This window comes from Clytia hemisphaerica, unplaced genomic scaffold, assembly GCF_902728285.1.
Source record: "Clytia hemisphaerica strain Z4C2 unplaced genomic scaffold, Clytia hemisphaerica genome assembly, whole genome shotgun sequence".
In the NCBI taxonomy this organism is placed as follows: Eukaryota; Metazoa; Cnidaria; class Hydrozoa; order Leptothecata; family Clytiidae; genus Clytia; species Clytia hemisphaerica.
The window spans coordinates 1,177,567-1,198,502 of NW_027104274.1; the positions used below are offsets into that span (position 1 = coordinate 1,177,567).

At 35.7% G+C, this 20,936-nt stretch overlaps 2 protein-coding genes across 2 annotated transcripts in view; both read right to left on the reverse strand.

The window, feature by feature from the left end:
- Window positions 1-397: 397 nt before the first annotated feature.
- LOC136816788 (isovaleryl-CoA dehydrogenase, mitochondrial-like) lies at window positions 398-12,048 on the reverse strand. The gene is made up of 2 exons (XM_067073111.1): window positions 11,748-12,048; window positions 398-1,509 (listed from the first exon to the last, which is right to left on the reverse strand). Exons 1-2 carry the CDS (start codon window positions 12,002-12,004, stop codon window positions 471-473), a joined length of 1,296 nt encoding a protein of 431 aa, XP_066929212.1. The 5' UTR covers window positions 12,005-12,048; the 3' UTR covers window positions 398-470.
- A 3,062-nt stretch (window positions 12,049-15,110) lies between these two features.
- The window catches only part of LOC136816789 (gamma-tubulin complex component 5-like), a 32,624-nt gene continuing 26,798 nt past the window's right edge, over window positions 15,111-20,936 (reverse strand). The window contains exon 33 of the mRNA XM_067073113.1: window positions 15,111-15,639. Within this exon, the coding sequence (XP_066929214.1) occupies window positions 15,599-15,639 (41 nt within the window). The 3' untranslated portion in view covers window positions 15,111-15,598. The remainder of the gene's footprint in view (window positions 15,640-20,936) is intronic.

Sequence of the window (20,936 nt, forward strand, 5' to 3'; positions counted from 1 at the left end):
GAAGTGACGTATTGTATAGAAAAGGAAATCAGAGAACACAGAAAAACAGAAGAGCCACATGATATCGCACTTCAAGTAAAAAGAACATAGTAAATTTGGTCAAATTTATACGGCTTAATCTCTCTAATTCAATCTTTAAGGAGCTAAGGAGAATTTTCTTCGAGTAAAAGTGGGATTCGAATACGTTTAGCTGAAGAGTCATCGTTTCATTTTGAAATACAGAAGAATTCGGTCAGTATTAAAATCTTTCTATAATTCGAACCAAAAAATTGGTCTCCTCAGCTGGAAAATGGTTTAAATTACTCTATGTAATTCGAATTTTTCTTTAATTCGAAAAAAGTTTTGGTCACTTGAAGATCGAATTAAAGAGAGTCAACTTTAGAAGACTCATTAGCTTGGGCCTGATGTTTGGCACGTGACTTAAATAGAAAAATGACTTAAAAGACAAAGACAGAAAAAAATAAAAAATATTATTCCGAATATTCTTCGTTCAAGCGACGCCCGATCAACCATCTCCGGATTTCTTGTGTTCCAGCACCAATTTCATACAACTTGGCGTCCCTCAAATACCTTCCGGACGGATAGTCATTAATATATCCGTTTCCTCCGAGAATTTGAATTCCCTCGAGAGCCATTTGTGTGCATTTCTCGGCTGAATATAAGATACTTCCCGCACAATCTTTACTGATGAGATGACCTTTATCGAGTGCACGCGCGACAGAATAAACGTACGCACGGCAAGCGGAAAGTTCAACATACATGTCTGCCATCTTGCCTTGGAGCAATTGAAAGCTACCGATTGGTCGGTTAAATTGTTTGCGCATGTGCGCGTACGGGAAAGCTAGATCAATGACGGCTTGCATAATACCGAGCGGGCCACCTGACAGTAAAAGGCGTTCGATATCCAATCCACTGAACAAAACGTAGATTCCTTTGTTAAGTTCACCCATAATGTTTGAAGCAGGAACTTTGCAATCTTCGAAAAACAATTCAGCTGTATTTGAACCACGCATGCCAAGTTTGTCAAGTTTGGGCATAGTAGAGAAACCTTCCATTCCCCGCTCGATCAAAAAGGTAGTGACTCCATGCTCAGGTTTGCCTGAAGAATCAGTTCGAGCGTACACGACTAGAGTATCCGCATCAGGGGCGTTTGTGATCCAGAATTTATTACCATTCAAGATGTAATAATCTCCTTGTTTCTCTGCTTTCATTTTCATGGAAACAACATCCGATCCTGATCCTGTTTCACTCATAGCTAAGGAGCCGAAATGCTCTCCACTGATCAGCTTAGGAAGATATTTTGCCTTTTGGTCTTCGTTACCGTTACGAGCGATTTGGTTGATACAGAGATTAGAGTGTGCACCATAGCTAAGAGCGAGAGCAGCCGATTGACGAGACATCTCTTCCATGGCAATCAGATGTTCAAAATAACCCAGGCCGAGACCTCCGTCTGCTTCAGGAACTGTAATGCCGTGAAGACCCATTTCACCAAGCTTCTTCCAAAAGTCCCTGAAAAAAAAACAAAAGAATGCAAGAATTTTCTGGACTAGTGTTATATTAAATATTTTTGATAAATGGTTGAAACTTAGGTTAGCTAAAATTTAGGGCATTTTAGTTCATAATTTAGAAATCAACTTTGCCATTAATAGTCAGATTTCTCGTGTTTAGTGTTTATTTCTGTTAGTATTATATCCATTAAATTATGATATCCTAATTGGATATTTAAATTCAATATGTCAATCATTTTCACAGTGATTCAAAATCGATTCAAAAACGACCTACTGCGGTTCAAAATTAGGCCTTTGAAATCGGACCCTTAGTCAAATTTGAGTAAATTTGAGGGGCAAAAATTGACCCTTGTGCTATCGGTGTACTTTCTTGAAGATTTTAGACCATTTTGATACAAATATGGTCAGGTTTTACACATTTAGAGAGCACTTTTTCTCATCTTTGCTCATTTCGACCTTTACAGTGCACTTTGGGAAGATTGGAAAAAGGACCCGGTAGGTTGTTGATACGGTAGGTTGTTTACCTTGAGTGTCCCTCCCCCCCCCGAATTTTTCCACGCTCCATGACCCCCATAAAGTGGACCCGAATTTCTGCATTATTTTAGAATGAGTTTTTAGGTACCCCTTCTCAGCTCTGAAACTATTAATTAGGACACAAACTAAACATGAATTGTTGATACAATGGTTGGTAAATTTCTAGAAAAGCAGCTTCTTAACAATCTTAATAGCGTCCTTTCTCCAAAAACTTTGCTCAAAGTAACTCTCAAGGAAATTTTACCGAAAGAATGTTAATTTTGGGTAAATATATTTCAAAAGTGGCTCCTATAATTTCTTTTCATTTTTCCTGTACAAGTTCTCTGGTGGCTCAATATCACTTATAAGAAGAAATTTGGATAGGATCTTGCATTGTTTCAGAGCATATTTATTTGAAAAGAACACTTTGCATTTGATGCTAGTTGGATCAGGGGTTGAAAAATGTTTTTGTAAATCCAGCTGATACTAATTTTTCATCCAAGATAAACTCAATGGAACTAATTTTTGTGGAACTGATTTTCAGGGTGAAAATTTTGTTTAAAAACATTGCATTTTGCAGGAACTTAATTATCGTATTTTTACCAAAAAATATCCATTTCATATCAGGCAAATCCAAACAGGTGAAAACAAAAAAATCTGATGTCCCAATCTAATTTTAATTTTGACACCGGATGTGCAAAATATTCAAGACGTTTGTGAACCTTTTATGAAATTCTTGGCATTCCTCTTATCTAACAAGTGTATGTGTGATCAAAATGATTTGCACGCTTAGGACCTGACCTGGTTTCCCTTCCTTATTTTTTATGGTAAGCACACACTCTAGGCACTAAGGCACATACAACTCACTATTTTTCATTTAGATTGTCGAGACAGGGCGGCAGGGCAGAAAATTCCTTGCATGCAAAAAGTTGTTATGATTTTTATATCTTTGTGGAAAGCATGCTAATTAGTTATAGGAGATAGGCAGTATAGCCCTATCTCTTCATATAAAATTTACAGGAAACGCAATTTTTGGATTTTGTACCCAATGCGGAATAAAGTTTGCGAAAAAACATCACATAGAAGATCGTCCAAATTCAGTATGTGCATAGAGTTGTGCTTATGTTGAGATTAAAGGATTTCGATAGAAGACAAATCTACGTAGCCTGGGGAATCCAAGTGTTAAACTTTTTTCACAGTCTAGTTTATGATATTTTTGCTGCTTGTTTAATGTTGGCCCAGGTAACTAACTCGCCTGCAGGGAGATTTTTCCCTGCAATGCAGGTTTGGCCTGATTGGTCAGCTTTCGGCGTATTACTTAGCAGTACTTTCGCGCGCATTTTGATCATTTTGCGAATAATTTATGGAAAAAGCTGACTATGTAGAAAAAAGGAAAACAAATGAAAATGAAAACATAGATTCATCTAGAAATAAAATGGCTGTTGACTGGGAGTCTAAATACATGTGGGTGGCTGGTGTTTTAATGTGGTTTTAGTAGGTTTGAAAGTCTTTAGAGCTCGTTGTGAAAGAGTTTTTTTGGTAAATTGATTATGTATGTTTGCCTCTGGGCTTCCAAAATTCAGAAAGTCTGTCAACAACTTCAATTATGAATTAAGTGGAAGAACCTCGATTTTTAAAAAGCATGTTCAAAGTTCACAATAACAACTTTCTTTTTATCAGTTTCATTACCAAAACAAAACCAGAAACCAAATGAGTGAGAACAAGTCATAAAACTAAAAGTCAGCGCTCTGTGGTTGTGACGTAGTTTACAAAATTGTTAAGATAAAATGACATACTTTTTAACACTTTTTTCTACGTCATTTTTTTGAAGCCTCTTCCTAGGAGAATGTGTCTTTCTATAAGGAATTTTATATATAACACTTCATGGCAGATTAAAAAGACTATCAGAAAACAAAAGCTTCTTTGTTTATGGGGAAGAATGAAATTTTCAGAAGATGCTTTATTTGATATTCCCGCTTTAGCTTAAGTGCTTGCGTGCAGCATAGGGTACAAAGTCCAAATATGCGTTTCCCGTAATTTTTGTATGAAGTGTTAGGTCTACTGTGGAATGACACGTTGTCCATACTAAGAGGTTTAAAAAATGACGTAGAATTTACAAGAAACTGTGAAAATTACTGTAATTACCCATGTCACAACAACGGAGCGCTGACTTTTCGTTTTAATGACTTGTTCTTACTTGTTTGGTTTCCATAAAAAGAAAGTCATTATTGTGAACCTTAATAGACTTTAAATGGAGGTATTTCCACTAAACCGCCAGGCTAGAATATACGGTACTTGCAACCAGCCTTGCATCATGACAATTTAGTCGAGAGTAAGAAATCTAACCAAGGCAAATTCAGCACCATTCTTTTGCATACAATTCACGAAGATGGTGGATGGCATGGAAAGGCAAGGCAAAAAGGTCTAAACGTAGTCGTCTAAAAAACGGCTATTCTTTTTTAGAATCAACCTTACAATCTAGTTTGCTGACATGTGGAAAAGAATGTCGGCGTGACTGATCCCTTTGTTTCGATAATAACATCAAAGCAGGAACTAATTTTCTTCTCGTTTCTTTCTTTCCTTCTCTTTCTCATAAATTCAAGCTTTCCCTCACACCTTCCAAGCGTGGTTAGCTCAACCGGTTAGAGCGTCTGTCTCATAAGCATGGGTTTCTGAGTTTGATCCCGCTGGATGTCAATTATTTCAATTCTTCAAATTCCTTTTTTAATTCTCTTTCTATTATAATGAAGGTCAATCAAACAAGTAACTAGCATATATTACCTCCTCTCTGTGTAAGGTTTAGATAAGCTATATGATAGCATCACTTAATAAGAACTTTTTTAAGTTGTTTTTTCTTCAATCTTTTTTTTACCACAAGGGATTATTCAAGGCTGTTATATAGAAGAACAGATAGGCGTTTGCGCCTTCGTTTGGTGACTGACAGTTTCAGTTTCAGTTTCAGTTTCACTACTTTCACTTTCACTTTCAGCCAGCGAGTGAGCGAGCGATTCTTTGTAAGAGAATCGTCAAATAACTTCCTTCAGAATCATTCTCGTTTTATACTTTAAAGACAGAATGATAATTGATTTCCGGGTCAAAATGTTTGACACTTGATCCAACTGTTTGCTTATCTTTCTTGCATGGTTGTCATTAGCCTGGGAATCCAAGCGTTAAACTTTTTTCAGTCTAGTTTATGATATTTTTGCTGTTGGTTTAACGCTTGGCGCAGGTAACTTGCCTGCAGGGACATTTTTCCCTGCAATGCAGGTTCGGCCTGATTGGCCAGCTTTCGGCGTATTACTTAGCAGTACTTTCGCGCGCATTTTGATATTTTCGAGGCGCGGGCATAATTTATGGAAAAGCTGACTCTGCAGAAAAAAGGAAAACAAATGAAACTGAAAACATAGATTCATTTCAAAACAAAATGCGGCTAGTTCGAAGCGCAGGTCACAGGTCACAGGTCAACAGGTCACAGGTCACTAAAGTGCAGACCGGAAAAAAGATAATAAGATCATAACATATACATAACATAACATCAATACATAACGCATTAAATTACAAAAAAGTAATACATGTTATTCAGATATTATAAAATGACAATTGAATAAAATAACAACCTTAGTGACACTTACTTACAAAAATAATGACAAAATCATAAAATATGATGCCTGACAAGACAAAAACACAAAAAATATTTATAATACAGAATGTGATGTTGATAGTGTGAATGGATATAAAACGGCACCAATCAGAAGCTTGTGAGGTCCCTAAGAGAGTGGTTTTAGAAGGATGAAACTAATTAATCATTCAATTGTTATTTTAATGACTTAATGACAATTTTTGACAAAAATGTTGACAGAATCACAAAATATCATGTCTTACATGAGAAAAACACCAAAAATATTTAGCATACCGAATGTGATGATAACAATATGGCTGGATATAAAATTACACAATCAGAAGCTCGTGAGTTCTCTGAGAAGGTAGTTTTAGAGCGATGAGTTTTATTATATGTAACCATCATATAACATTACAAACATTACAATATGTAATATACCTGTTATACGTATAATATGGTTTTAAATTTTCTGGTCTGCGTTATGCACGGCGCAAACTGCGAAAGATCGATAAAAGCACATGGTTAAATTTTGATGTTTGAAATGGTTTTATATGGATGAAATTGCTTGAGAATTATGTTTTTGATAATTCTTTGTGTTTTCCAAACATTTTCCTCTGCAATGACATTGATTAGAGTCAACCTGTCATCACTGACCTGTGACCTGTGACCTGCGACCTGTGACCTGCGTTTCGAACTAGCCGAACAAAATGGCTGTTGGCTGGAAGTCTAATATGAGCGATTTGCGCTAAATCTGTACCGTGTCCCGTCCGAAATCATGAAAAATAAAGTTCATTTTTTTAACATAACTCTACTTTTCTATGACAGTCTATAGCCTATATTTCATGGAAATGTACCTTGACACCACCTTTTAAGGCCTAATAATAAAGATATAGGGGCTCATGGAGCTGTTAGAGCGTTGAAAATGCTAAATTTGTGGTAAAAATTAATCAAAACTAACTTGCACTGTAGAGAGTATCACATATTATAAGGGTTGTAACAGGTGATATTTAAGTATCACTAAACTTAGGTGAAATCCTTTTTTTGTTGCATTCTTTTGATTGGCACGTAGATATCGAAAATGATTTCGGACGGACAAAATTTGCAAAACTAAAGGCTATAATACATCAGAAAAATGTATTGAGGAAGTAAGGAAGCTGTAGAACAGCCTGAAATTGTTTGTATAAAGGCCTTCCTCAAATTAGAATAGATCTTAAAAATCTGTATCACCTTTTTCATCTTTTTTCAGGGTGATTTGCACTAAATTTTTCCTGTCCCGTCCGAAATCATTTTCATAAAAATCTGTTTTATTTCAAGTTTTGCTAAACTTTTTCCTTCTGCATATTATCAGTAAGTATACAAGTAAATATACAACTATTCCAAATAGAAAATACTTGAGAATCTTCCACTCTTTTTGTTCCGGTAGTGGTTTTAATACAATACCTATTTTTACAGGAAAATTGTCCCGTCCGAAATCAATTCCTATTTTCAAGGTTAAAATAAAGGTATAAAAACTTACTTTAATTGGCCTGTTTAAACATTTTTCTTACCACTAGGTCTTGCTAATAACTTCCTGAATGTTAAACATTCATTTTATTACAAATTGAAACATATTTGAAAAGTTATGATTTCGGACAGGACAAATGATTTCGGACGGGACATTTTTTCTAGTACCCCTGGAATCAAATCTGAAGAGCTTTGAATCTTAGATTTACTCAATTAAAATATGCTCTATCCTAGATTACAATATTCAGCCATTCAAATCTTTCTACCCTGCAGAATTTCTGAAATATTGTCAATCTTATTGTGATTTCGGACGGGACATTTTTTGGTGTCACTTCCAATCACCAATGCACTGGGACCTATAGAATGTTAACCTAATGGTAAAATCATACTTTTTGACAGGTTTTCAAACACATACAGATTGAGCTTACTGTCAAACTTAAAAAACCTTCAATAAACACTCTTAAAATAGGGGCAATGTGCAATGATTTCGGACGGGACACATTTCGGTGTCAAAATGGACGTAAACAGAAAATCACTGCTACAGCAAGATGGAAAAAAGGTTTCAAAACACTTTTTTTGTAGAAAAACACATGAATAAAGTACCTATATGGAAAATCAAAATTCCAGGTCAAATACCTTCCTGGAAAGAAAGTGCTACCATAAAACTGAAGCACTTTTTTGCTAAAAATTGCCAAAACGAGGAAAAATTGACACAAAATTAATGATTGCAGACTAATGATACACAGTTAAAACATGAAATTTTGCAGAAAGTGTACCATTACCAAGCTGTATCTGATGAAAAAAGAAAAAAATCATTAACACTTAACCTTAATGAGATATATGCAAAAAATGATTTCGGACGGGACGGTACAGATTTAGTGCAAATCGCCCAAATACATGTGGCTGATGTTTTGATGTGGTTTTTAGTAGTTTTGAAAGTCTTAGGAGCTTGTGAAAGAGTTTTTATGGTAACGATTTTTCCTGCAACTAACGTCATTGTGACGCTATCTGAAGAACCCCCCCACCCCCCTTTCTTAGCGTCATTTATATAAATATACCAAAAAACGATGAAAGTAATTTTTCTTCTCTATTACAGATAATGATATTCCAGCCACATTGATTTTTGTGCTTCGTTTCGCACGGTTTTAAAACAAGTGGTTTTGACTTATGACTTTAACATTTGTTTGTCCCCAGACAAACGGCTCGTTGTTTTGTCATATTTATGTAGACGGTCCGTCAGCGCGGCCCTTGTATATCAAAATACGGCCCATCTATTTTTTATTGCGGTATCTCTGTTTTTATGATTAGGGAGATAATAACATATTCCTACAAATGTAACGGAAGGGTATCGGATATCATCTCTGTTATATTTTATGCGTTTGAATTAAGATGGCAGGTGTAGCGAAGGATGGAATACAAAATGTTACAGGTTTGAAAATCGATATTCTGTTGAAATTTCTTAGCGTCATAGGCTCTGACCCCCCTACCCCCTCGCGTCACAACGACGTTAGTTGCAGAAAACATCGATATGTGAGTGACCCTAGCCTGGATATCCAAGCTCAAAATTTTAGAAAAAATAAGTTTTACCTCAGCCAGACAAAGTTCTAAAATTATAGAGCTTGGTTCACCTAGAAATCAGGTGAACCCCTGTTGACAGATTTTCCTGCATGAACCCCATGGCTGCAAATAAATATATGCACATAATGACATGTATAATTTCAAGATGGTACCCCAGCAGTGATAAATCAATTTAGAATGGCAGCCTTGACCATAAAATATAGACAGTGTGGTGGAAAGTCTGTTAGACAAAGTGCAAAGTAAATTTTGGAGAAAATTTTTTTCAAAATATCCAACCCAAAACAGCAATACGAAATTGGCAAACAGAAAAGAAGAATTGAAGCAAAATAAAAATATACCTTTTTAGTTCTTTACACGATGCAACCAAGTCATTAAGAAGATTAAAACAAGAATATCTAAGCAAGTAATTGAAAAGAAAACAACCAGAACATCTAAAAATTCCCATGTTTTGATCTTCCCACTTCTTCCCTGCCATTATTGTTATTTTTATTTGGATGCGTGGTCAAACACCCAAGGGAGATAATTAGATATTCTATTGTTATTTGCTTCGAAGAAGAAAAGTCAGGGAGATTTGCAAAGCAGAGTATGCGCCTTGCTGATCGCCCGCGCGGTCCACCTAAATATTTAGGCGAACACTTCAACTCGGCTCGCATAATTTCTTATACGCGCGCCACCATTCAGATCTCTGATTCGCTTGGACCAACCAATCAGAATATCCGCATAATCATCCTCAGATGAGAATGCAGACAATCTAGATAAACCAGACTGTAAACATAAGAAATATCAAAATCAAAAAAAAGTTTACGGGCTGGATATCCAGGCTAGAGTGACCCCTAACCACGCTTGGAGGGTGTGAGGGAAAGCTTGAATTTATTAGAAAGAAAAAGGAAAGAAAGAAACGAGAAGAAAATTAGTTCCCGCTTTGATGTTATTATCGAACAGTTACATCAATATGCCTTCTTACCTGTCTTTAAAAATATAAATAAAAGTAATCACGGAAAAGGACACGAAAAAAAAAGACATAAGTGTGAGAACAGAGTAATTAAACTCGTTAGAAAAACTACCATTAGAAGTCATAAAAAATCAACCTGAATAAATGCAATCGAAATTCCAGAGAACAGAGTAATTCCCCAAACAACATTTCATTACTATGCCAAACTCCCATCACATAAATTTTACAATTACAGTACATCAGAGTAGACTACGCTCGCCACCGAAGAGGTTTATTTGGAAAGGGTAATTATATTTTATTGTTCGCTTCTTTTTTTAAAGTTTGGCCGGGTTGGAAAAGTATGAATTTCTTTGTACATATTTTACCTACCCTAAATCAGTGAGGATCTTATCGCGATTCTCAGATTTACGGAAAACACCAGCTTTTTGCTGATTTTTGCCTCGATTGCCCAAAACCCGTAACCTTTTTAGCTTGAGGGAAGAAAAAAATTAGAGTTTTTGGCTTTGCCAAAAAAACGCCTAGTCAAAATTTTTTCATCTTCGCAGGATCCATTCCCAACCTCAAAATACATCTTTTTGTCTAGGGGTTTGTTTGGCAAATTCTTCCTTCGAAGAATATCGATCACTTTCGTTTTCCCCTGAAGACCGCGAGAGAAAAAATATTAGGGCCCGCGCTCTAGGCGAGCGGCCTAGACTCGCTTTCGTTTTGTATAATTTTATAATGACGTATAAGGTAGCGTAATTCATGCAAAAATAATATGATAATCTTTTTGTTTTTATTTTCAGGTATGCCGCCAAACATTGACGTCATCGTGTATGGATTTAGCATGAACAATAGGACCGACAGACTCGACAAAAGGAACAAACAATAAGACGACCCGAGAATCTTACGATGAGGGCGTTTTGTCTCCGCCTGATATCACGCCCACAGAAGACGCTGTTTAAAAAGCGGGGGTAAAAATAGTAAGTAAAAGCTTTGTAAGTGTTTATTTTGGGAAATATATAACCATTTTCTAATATGGTCTACAAACTAGCATTTATAGAATTTTGATAATGGAAACTTAAATATATAATGAAGAAAAAAACAAACCATTTCAATTTTGTTTATACGTTTAACCCCCGGAAAAATTATGTATTACCTATTACATAACTTTACATTTCCCGACTCGCTAACTCCCAGAGGAATTCCGATTGTAAACCCGATTGGTTAATTTCGGAACATATTCATAATGGCAGATAATTTAGAAGTGTCTAGTGGAAAGGTTGTGTGAATTTTTTGATGTCAGTATTAATTTTGTTGGTTGATGGCTTGTTGAATCTGGCAAGAAAAAAGTAAACAGGTATAGCTTTTTCTAACCAAGGATCTGAGAGATTCGAGCCACACTGTAAATATTTAGGAGGCTGAGTTTTAAACGAATCGTCAAGTTGAAACGAACGATAAATGTATCAAGGTCTGTTTTATTTACCCCCTGGTGACTTAACAATAGGGACTTAACTCAATGTTACAATCCAATTATTGAAAGTTTGTCTCTGCCTTTTTATAATGAGCGAGACATAAGTTCTCTGATTACGCAGCAATTTTCATATTGACATTTTCGAGGCATTTTGATATAACTGTCGAAACAAAAGGATCAGTCACGCCGACATTCCTTTCCATACGTCAGCAATCTAGTTTTTATAAATATAAAAACTAGATTGTAAGGTTGATTCCAAAAAAGAATAGCCGTTTTTTTAGACGACTACCGTGAAAAAGGGTAACTTGCATCAATGGAGGCTAACATGCATAGCCCTCAAATGAATGACCTGGCTGGTCATTAAAATACAACTACGCAGCTCCGCTCGCAGCTCTACTCTACCATTTTTGTTTTGATTTATTTTTGTATTTTAATGACCAGCTGGGTCTTTCAATTGAGGGCTATGCATGTTAGCCTCCAATGATGCAAGTTACCCTTTTTCACGGTACGTTTCTAATAAAGGGTAGTTTTAATGATGAATGAACATCTCACAATAAGGTTTTTGCAATGGAGAATATAAACAAGTTTTTAAAATCTAACATTTTCATAAACTATATTTACCTTAGATCACTCCATCCATTATCTTTGTCAATTTGGTCTGCGTGAGGACCAAGTTCTTTGGTGCAAAAGTCATGAACAGTTTGACGAAACTCCTTTTGTTCTTCTGTCAAATCAAACAAATCATCATCAATTCCTGCAACTAGAAGCTTTGATGTGGTTGAAATATTTCCTTTCAGACTATAGAGCGACGTTTTGTTCTTCAAAATGACTTTTGAATGTGATAAAGTTCGGGAAGCAGCTCGAAGCACCGACGCCATTTTGTTTCTTGGAAAAATGAATTCAGTCGATTTCAGCTAGCTCATACTACGATTATGCAACTTATTTTTGACAAGATGTAAGCTTGGTCTGCCGCGGCAGGAAATATACATATTATATTATCGTTGAGCCCCACTGAACTTTCATGAAGAAGACACGTAAAATATATGGACACCGGTTAAGAGCGAGGGCGTTATCAGAGGACGAGTCCTGCAGAGGGCAGGGGGGGTACTTAGGCAAAGTGCGAGCCATAAGCGTCCTTTTAAAAGTCCTTCAAAGGGGTTCAAAAACCATTAAAAAGCAATCGAGTCTCCGTAAGGGCTTCAAAAATATTACGAACGTCAGGGTCGTTGAAATTTAGACTAAATCTTGAAAATTTTGGGGAAATAGCCTCTCTAAGGGTGGCAAAAACGTCAAAAATGGACAAAATTTTCGAAATTCCGTCTCTCTAAAGGGTCGATATTCGAACTTTCGCTCGGACATACCCATCATCTAACAAACCTAGTCCCCTTCAGGCACGAGTCACGGAGTGGCTTTATTTTTCTATATAAAGCATATAACGTATAAGCAAACGCAGGCTCAATTTTCATTCCCTAAACAATCGCTCTATTGTTTTTTATTTTAAGTATATTAGAATGCTAAGCACATTGGGAGCCTGATATAGGGGTTCTTGCTATGCAAGCGTTCGAAATATCAATTCAATTTCTTAACGGCTTAAACTTTGATAAACTGATTCACTCAAAAACTGTTTTTTCCAACGAGAAGTATTTTTTTTTTCAAAAGCGAAATATTTCAAGGAAACCAAGGAACTTGAGTAAACGGACAACAATGGACCTTTTCATAAATTACGTCACGAACATCACTTGCCCCGTTTTAAAATTATTCCCATGATGATTAACTCCCTCAGATTTTATTAAAACTACTTTCTATTCATAAAGATATCATTTAATGTCTAAGGGAAATTGTGTTTTAAGGGTCTATTATTTGGAAAAAAGTATTTTGCGAGCCGAAAATAAAAATCTGATGTGTTCCTAATTTTTAACCATTACCAAGGTGATTATGTCGTCTTCAAGTGAAACTTCTCATAAACTCCTATGAGAATCAACCGATCAATTACCATAACAATATTTTGAAAACGAGATAAGCGTTGCTCGTGTATGACAATTTACTTTAGGCGTACAAACCTTTGCGAGCAGAAACTTTCGCGAGGACGAAAAATCGCGAAATTCACGACATTTACTTTTGCGAATTTAACAGAAAAATATTTTTCGCGAGCATAAACTTTCGCGAATCAAGACGTAAAATTGAGAATTTTCACATGAAAAAATGGCTTAGAGGGACAAATACTTCATGGATTGGCTTGAACCTTATTAGTCTTTTAGCAGGCTAAAAAGTTCCCATAAAAGTTACATTTTATTCAAAGTTTGAAGTTTTACAAATTTTCTATTTGTCAAGAATTTTTCGTGAGCATAAACTTTCGCGAATGGCCCTTCCTAGAATTTTTAAAGTCATTTACTTTCGCGAAAAGGGCCAAAATTCGCGAAAATCGCGAAAGTTTGTACGCCTAAGTATAATCAAAGGAAAGTAAGAGCTACGGGTGACTGGGTGACTTGGATAATGGATGAAAGTGAAGTTTTACAGGAGAAGATAAACAAACAAACAAACAAAATATTGCATTCTTTTGAAATTGTATATGTATTTAGAAGTAATAGTATAAAAATTAAGAGTGATATATACAAAAATATAAATAGATCTGATGGCATTAGTAATTGCCTGAGCTGAACATTAAAGGTTTTATTTTTACATAAGTGTTCCCGTTTCATATCAGACACATATTTCATATCAGGACAGTGTCTGCCTATTGTTATATTATGCTGATATAAGCAATAAATGTTTTTCTTTTCCTCTTTCTGACCAATCTTGCTCCACATCCGTGTCAATGCAATGTGAAAAATCTTGTAAATTAAAATTGATGAGTAAACAAACGATATCACTCTTATTTGAAAACGATATCACTCTTATTTAAAAACATAACCTTTGATAAATATCGTTTTACAATGTAGTTCCTCATTAGAATAGTGTGTTGATTCTCAATTACATTTTCTACTGTTTTACTACACAGAATTTCGATATTTTTCTTTCAAAGAAGAGACCTTGCATAGTGCTCCTAGTCTGGTAGTGTCTGCTGGAAACTTTCGAGAAGCAGGTTTAGAAAATTGAAATGAAAGTAATTTCCGTTGAAAAGATGTTTGGGACATAAGATGTTTTGCTATTTAAGCCTGGACATGACCTGAAAAAGATTGAGGCGTGTTCGGGTCATACCGTGGATCATCGCAAATAAACTGAAAAGAGTAATTCACGCTGAAAAGAAATCGAGAAAGACAATCGGTTTAGCTGTAAAAATTAACGCCATCTTGCTCAATTAACTAACGGCGCACACTGAGGTATTACATTGACCTTTTACATATTACAAAGGATCTTTTATTCTTAGACTCAACCAACACAAGAAGTGAAATTTATATGATTTAAATCTCTCTTCATAATAGCGCTCCGTTATGCAAACGTCATAATTATTACTTTTCAAATTTGTCCGACATTCAATCCCATAATCCCTTTCACTTTGATTTCAAAATCGTGAGAGTTGTTACATTTTCTTTGTTATAAGTGTAATTAATGTGCACAAGAAATTAACGCAATGAACGATGGGATTGAAACTCGGGCAAATAAAGAAAGTGATGTCTATTTTTAGATTCACCACGGTGTGCTATTGAAACAAAACGAATGAGAATGAATTCGATTTAACAAAAGTGGTCTTTGTACTTTTACGATTTCTCAAAAAAGATTTCTTCAATGTTCTTTCATAACGACACGACGTTTCAGCATCCTTTAATACCGAATTTATGTATGTGTGTTTTTCTGCGACGGAGACGGTAAGGTTCTAATTTGATTAGAAACTGACCATCTGAGGACGACAGTGAATCAGCACCTTTACCGTCCTCGATAATGCGGGTCAGAACTGCGGGTTATTCTAAATTGCTTCAATCACTTTACCGTCCTCAAAAGCGCAAATACATAAACTCGCTAATGATGAAAAGACAAACTCATTGTAACGTCTTTGGACACGTTTTCGTAGCCTTTCACAGCGAAATAACGTTTCGGCCCTGTAATGATAAATAGAGCTCAATGGCCGTGCACTTTTTCTTGGATTACCAATATTTCCAACCTTTGGAATTTCAGTCCTGTAAAAGTCTGGGATTAAACGCACACATTGTGGTTTACCCTCTCTTCAGTACACAAGCCTCAATACGCAAATATACCACGAGCGCCCCCCGTTCGTTATATACTATCAAACCAGCGTCCATCTTACGTCCATAACGTCTATTAAATATGCCAAAAATACCAAGAGCGCCCGCCGTTCGTTATATGCCATCAAACCAGCGTCCATAACGTCCATTAAACCGTTCGATTAGTTGAAAACAGTTATTATTATCAAAGACATCTTTTCAGACAACGTTGTCTGAGAGTTAAAACAACATCTTTTGTCACCACTTTTCTCACTAAAAACATCTACCAATCGAGTTGATAAAGTATTCCTTTCACCTTGACTCAAATTTCATCGTTGTTGCCAGAAATTCAACTACAAAAAAAAGAAGAATGAAATTAATCAAAAAGGGGGAAGAATAATCATTATCTACAAACTCGATTGGTTTACACCGAGTTCTATAGCGAGATAATGAAAAAAGGATTCAACCAGAAAGATCCACCACTTTGATCATTATAAGTGAGAGACTTTTGTTGCTACCATGTGGGAACCACTCTCCAATATTCATGATATTTATGACGTAATGTTTTATACGGAAGCATCCAAAATAGCCTGGGCGTTTGCAACTACATGTTTTTTTTATAAGCATAACGCTTATAAGCATATGAAGGCTCAGATTTGCAGAATTCCTACGCATAACATAAGCATATATGTCAGCCTGGAATATTTTTCAAGTTGTCATTTTTTATCTGTTTAAAAAGGTTTGGTAGAGGTCAAGTAAAAAAAGACATTCCACGGCTAGCTACATTCCACTGCTCCCAAAATCTGAACGAATTTTCACAAAATTTCTGAAATTTCACTATAAAAACTTGACTCGGGGTGAATCATAAGCATGATTCATAAGCATATAATAAGCATAAGCTATGCCTGGATGCTTTAAGAACTTAAGCATACACGAGCCTGACCAAGGGGCATACATTTGCTTATAAAAAAAACATGTAGTTGGCCCAGCGCGCAGCGAAATGGGACTTTAAAACACAACTGGTCGAAAAGATTAGACTTTGTCAGGGCCTATGCGTGCAATCATCAATTGATGAGTCCCGGCAAAAAATCAAATTATCTGAACAACTATTGTGCGCATGTGTAAAATTAAATTGTATGGTGACTCTGCAACGGGAAAATATGTTGATATTACGAACACTGCTGGGCCTTTATGCCACTTAGACCTTTCTATAATCAACATTTTTTCATAAAAAAATCTTCAATCTTAGAACATCATCACTGTCAAAAAAGAATTCGTCAAAAAACACAGCATAAAACTTAATTGTCTAGCTGACTCTTAAAACAGGCTCTTTTCTTTTGCTTTTATTGAATTTTAGTCAATCAGTGATAGACTTGGAGTTGTATCTTCCAACTAAAAAAGTATTTTGGGATTTTATTTTCACGTCAAAGAATCATAGAATCCTTTAAAGCTAAATATTAGGGGCCAAGCCTGGGGTCCTGTGACATCTTTTTTACGACCTATCCATTTTTAGTCTATTCCAAAGAACAGTATATTTTAAGATATTTTTGAGAGGGAGGACGCGGATTAGGCCTGCCAAAACTTTCTATGACCAAAATAGTGACGCCATAGGCAAAACTGCAAGGGAAAATAAGGGGTAAAATAGCTGGTTTTAAAAAGTCAAAATAATTGAAAATGATTGGTACCATCAGAAAGAGCATGAAATTTTGAGCAAAAAATTCCATTACAACAACTCTCTGAATAAAACACACAAAGAAATACAGCCGCTGAGTACGATATCACTCTTATTTAAAAACAAAACCTTGTATAAAAAAAGTGTATTTTGCTATCTCTTTTTACAAGAATACGAGGCTGAGTTTTGGCTAAAACAAAAACAAAATAAACCAGCCGAGGCTGGAAGGTCAGCCAATAGAGCTTGGCTAGATAGCTTTAATAAGTGGGTTAACAGATGTAAGAGATGTACTGAAACAGAGTAGACTAAAAATGTTGAATAATGTACAAAATGTGAAACATTTGATAACTTGATTTAAAATTATTTAAAACAAGCCTGAGAGCTCCTCCAACCACCCCCCCCCCCACGAGAAGCTCAAAGTATACTTCTCTTTAGCATTGTAGCACTGTTTCTATGACATCAAACAATTAAGCTATAGTTCATTACTATAAAATAAAAGAGAAACATAGTGTAATTAAACTTTTTGTTAATTTCATTCCAGTCAGTTACTCTTAGGTTCCAAATAAACGGCCCCCCCTTGTTAATTTTTCGAAAATTTTCCAACCCCCTCGGACCTTATTAGGACCCCCCCGTTTATTAATCTCTAAGAATATTTTCAGCTGTCAAAGAGAAGGCCCCTTATTTTGCTCTAAATAGCCTGATTTTAGCCTATTTTTACCTTATTTTTGGGTTTCAGAAGTACAATTTCCAACCCCCCCGGCAATTAGGTCCCCCCCGTTTATTAAAATCTAGAAAATTTTCCAACCCCCCCGTTTATTCGAACCCCCCCGTTTATTCGAACCCCCCCCCCCGTTTATTTGGAACCTAAGAGTATGATACATTTTTTCTGTTGGGTGTAGACAATATTCATATCTGACCAAAGTGTTATACTAGAAATATAAGAAAATTGCCAAAACGTCAACAAAACAAAACAGTCCGCACCGAACCATATAAAAAAACGTGGAGTGGATATGCATTATATTATATTTAGCACATTGTTATTCTACCTCTCTATACAAAAATTCAGGAGAATCTCATGAACAGATTTTCTACAAAACCCTATTTTTGGGCCTAATTTGGCCCAAAAAAAAAATTTTCTTGAAAAATCAACTTTTTTATATTTAGCACACTGTAATTCCACGTCTTCGTACAAAAAATCAGGAAAAACTAAAATGAAGAGTTTTTTCACAAAGTCCAAAAAGCCCTATTTTTGGACATTTTTGGGCCCAAATTGGCCCCCAAATTTTTTTTTTCGAAAAATGAACTAATTCATATTTTGAACAATGTTATTCTACATCTCTGTACAAAACATCAGGAAAATATAATGAATGGACTTTTCACAAAGTCCAAAAAACCCTTTTTTTGGGCATTTTTGGGCCCAAATTAGCCCTAAATTTTTTTTTTCGAAAATCGGGCTCCGTCACATTTTGGACACTACCATTTTGCACCTTTGTACCAAAAGTCTAAAAATTCCTATGATTCAATCCCAAGAAAAGTTGGTAACAGACGAACGGACGGACGAACGAACACAGGTTACTCTCGGGTACCTAATAGCTGCCCCCCCCCCGCTAATTAATTTTTCGTAAATTTTCCACCCAGGACATTCTTATTCCAACCCCCCCCCCCGCTTATTAATTTTTGGGAAAATATTTTTGAAAATTCCCTCTTTTGTTCTAATTCAGCTGTATTAGCCTCCTTTTCAAAGATTTTCCACCCAGGACATTTTTATTCCAACCCCCCCCCCCCGCTTATTAAGTTTTGAGATTTTTTCCAACCCCCTAGCTTATTCCAATCCCCCCGGCTATTAGGTACCCGAGAGTAATTTATAGGACCTCCAGGTAGGTCCAAATATGTGACTGATCATTGTCCTACTTTGCACTTGAAGCAAAGTCACAAAATCTTGAAAAACACAATTTGCATCCAGTCTGCGTAAATAAATTTTGTAGTTTAGTACCATCAAGTTACACAACATGCACACAACCATCTTGAAGACTTTGCTGGTCGCAAATGATAATCGAAAGCAAAACTTAAAATTCATAACTATGCGGGGAAGCTCATTTTTCCCCTGTTTTGCTTTAAACTCGCTTTTGAAATCAAAGTGAGCTCGGGAAATCGGATTTTTTTTTTGCCGTCTTATGGAACCGAATTTTACCTATTTGAATGCTCAGCTTAGGCTGACCAATTATAAAAGCAATCTGACTCACACAGATTTCAAAGAGATTCGTTTAAAGGGACATAAAAGTAGTAAAATGTAAACATTGCGGGAACCACGTGTCATTAAAAAGAAATTAAATTCACGTAGTCCAAAACAAACTTGTAAAACAATTGAAACAATCAAAATCAGCCATATTTGTTTTTATTTTTTATTTTGACATGTGACACTTGTTTTGATTTTGTATCCCGCTGCATACGGTTCGTTTACAAATTTCGTCAGTACTTTTATGTGCCTTTAAATACAGATGGTGCACCGATCATTTATTGGTTGCTCGCCAGTGAACATAGAAGATAAAGGACGTTATTAGCTTTCCTTCGCATGACAAGGGGGATTTGTGAACACTGCTTCAACAGTAGTCGATTTCAGTTTGCTTACTGGGGAGGAGGAAAATGTGAAACTCCAAAAATCAGCCTCTCCCCTCCTAACTCCTCCCTCCCCTGGAGTTATGTCCAGTACTATGGCAATGTGGAAATTGCCATCAAACAAATTACACCTAATAAATAACAAAGGATATTGGAAGGGCTAAATGGTGGTGTTATGGAAGGGATCTCCAGTAACGATTATTAAGGAGATAATAAAACTAGAAACAATCGCATGCTCGCACTAAATGATTAAGATAATGAGTAACTATATGTTGTAAAATTATTATTTTCAGCTGCACTTGAAAAGTGTCATTTACCTAAAAAGATAGATGGCGATCAAACAGTAGCATTTTAATCTAACAAGCTAGATGCTGAATGGACTTACCTAATGATGAAAATTAGATAGCAATAAGGAGAAACATAAAAACGATCAATCAGAAAATATAGCGGTTAGCGAAATTGAATTAAATTTCATTATTGATTGTTGATGGGGGAAGAGGGAAGGGTTGTAAGGAAAAAAGAAATAGAAAGTTCCGGTTACAAAAATCAGTTTTATTGACAATTGAAACATGCTTGATGGTGGCATTGTTATCAATAATGTTTTATGTGAAAAAACAAAGAAATATAAGGAAAAACAAAAAGCCCAATAAAAATCTGCACAAACGGCGATTTCTGGCATATTTCCGGCATTTTCGGCCGGAAAAAAATTTTTCTCAAAAAATCAAACTCGGTCATGTTTTGAGCATTGCGAATACGCATCTTTCTTCAAACAATCAGCAAAAAACTAAGGATGAAAATTCGAGAAAATGTCAAAAAACCGGTTTTTCCGGCATATTTCCGGCATTTTCGGCCGGAAAAAATGTTTTTCGAAAATTGGGCACCATGACATTTTAGGTATTGTCATTTTGCATCAGTGTGCAAAATTTCATAAAAAAAATAAAATAAAGCACAGCTCGAGAAATTCAAGAAATACTGTCTTTCCAGCGAAAATAGGTTGTTCCGGCGATTTTTAAATAGTTCCGGCTTCAAAAATCAATTTTATTGAAAATCGAAACATGCTTGATGGTGGGCATTGCTATTAATAATGTTTTTGAAAGAAAAAAACAACCAATTAAAAGGATTAAATGCCAAAAATCAGAAAAAACTAATGAGCCAATCTCAAGAAAAGCTGGTAACAGACGAACGGACGGACGGACGAACGAACGGACAACGGTTAATTTATAGGACCTCCAGGTAGGTCCAAAAACAGTTTTGTTAACTGTGTCTTCGATAATCGTGAGATACACTCTGGTACAGAGTAGTGCAACTGTGTCTTCTCGCTAAAATAAGTTTTAAAATTAATCCTAAAGAGTAATTAGAGCT

What these genes read in the sequence shown, in the direction of transcription:
- LOC136816788 (XM_067073111.1), bottom strand. Translation starts at nt 12,004, where the DNA reads ATGGCGTCGGTGCTTCGAGCTGCTTCCCGAACTTTATCACATTCAAAA. An exon ending in AATGGATGGAGTGATCTAAG is followed by an intron (nt 1,510 to 11,747) that starts GTAAATATAGTT and finishes TTTTTTTTTCAG; the next exon opens with GGACTTTTGGAAGAAGCTTG.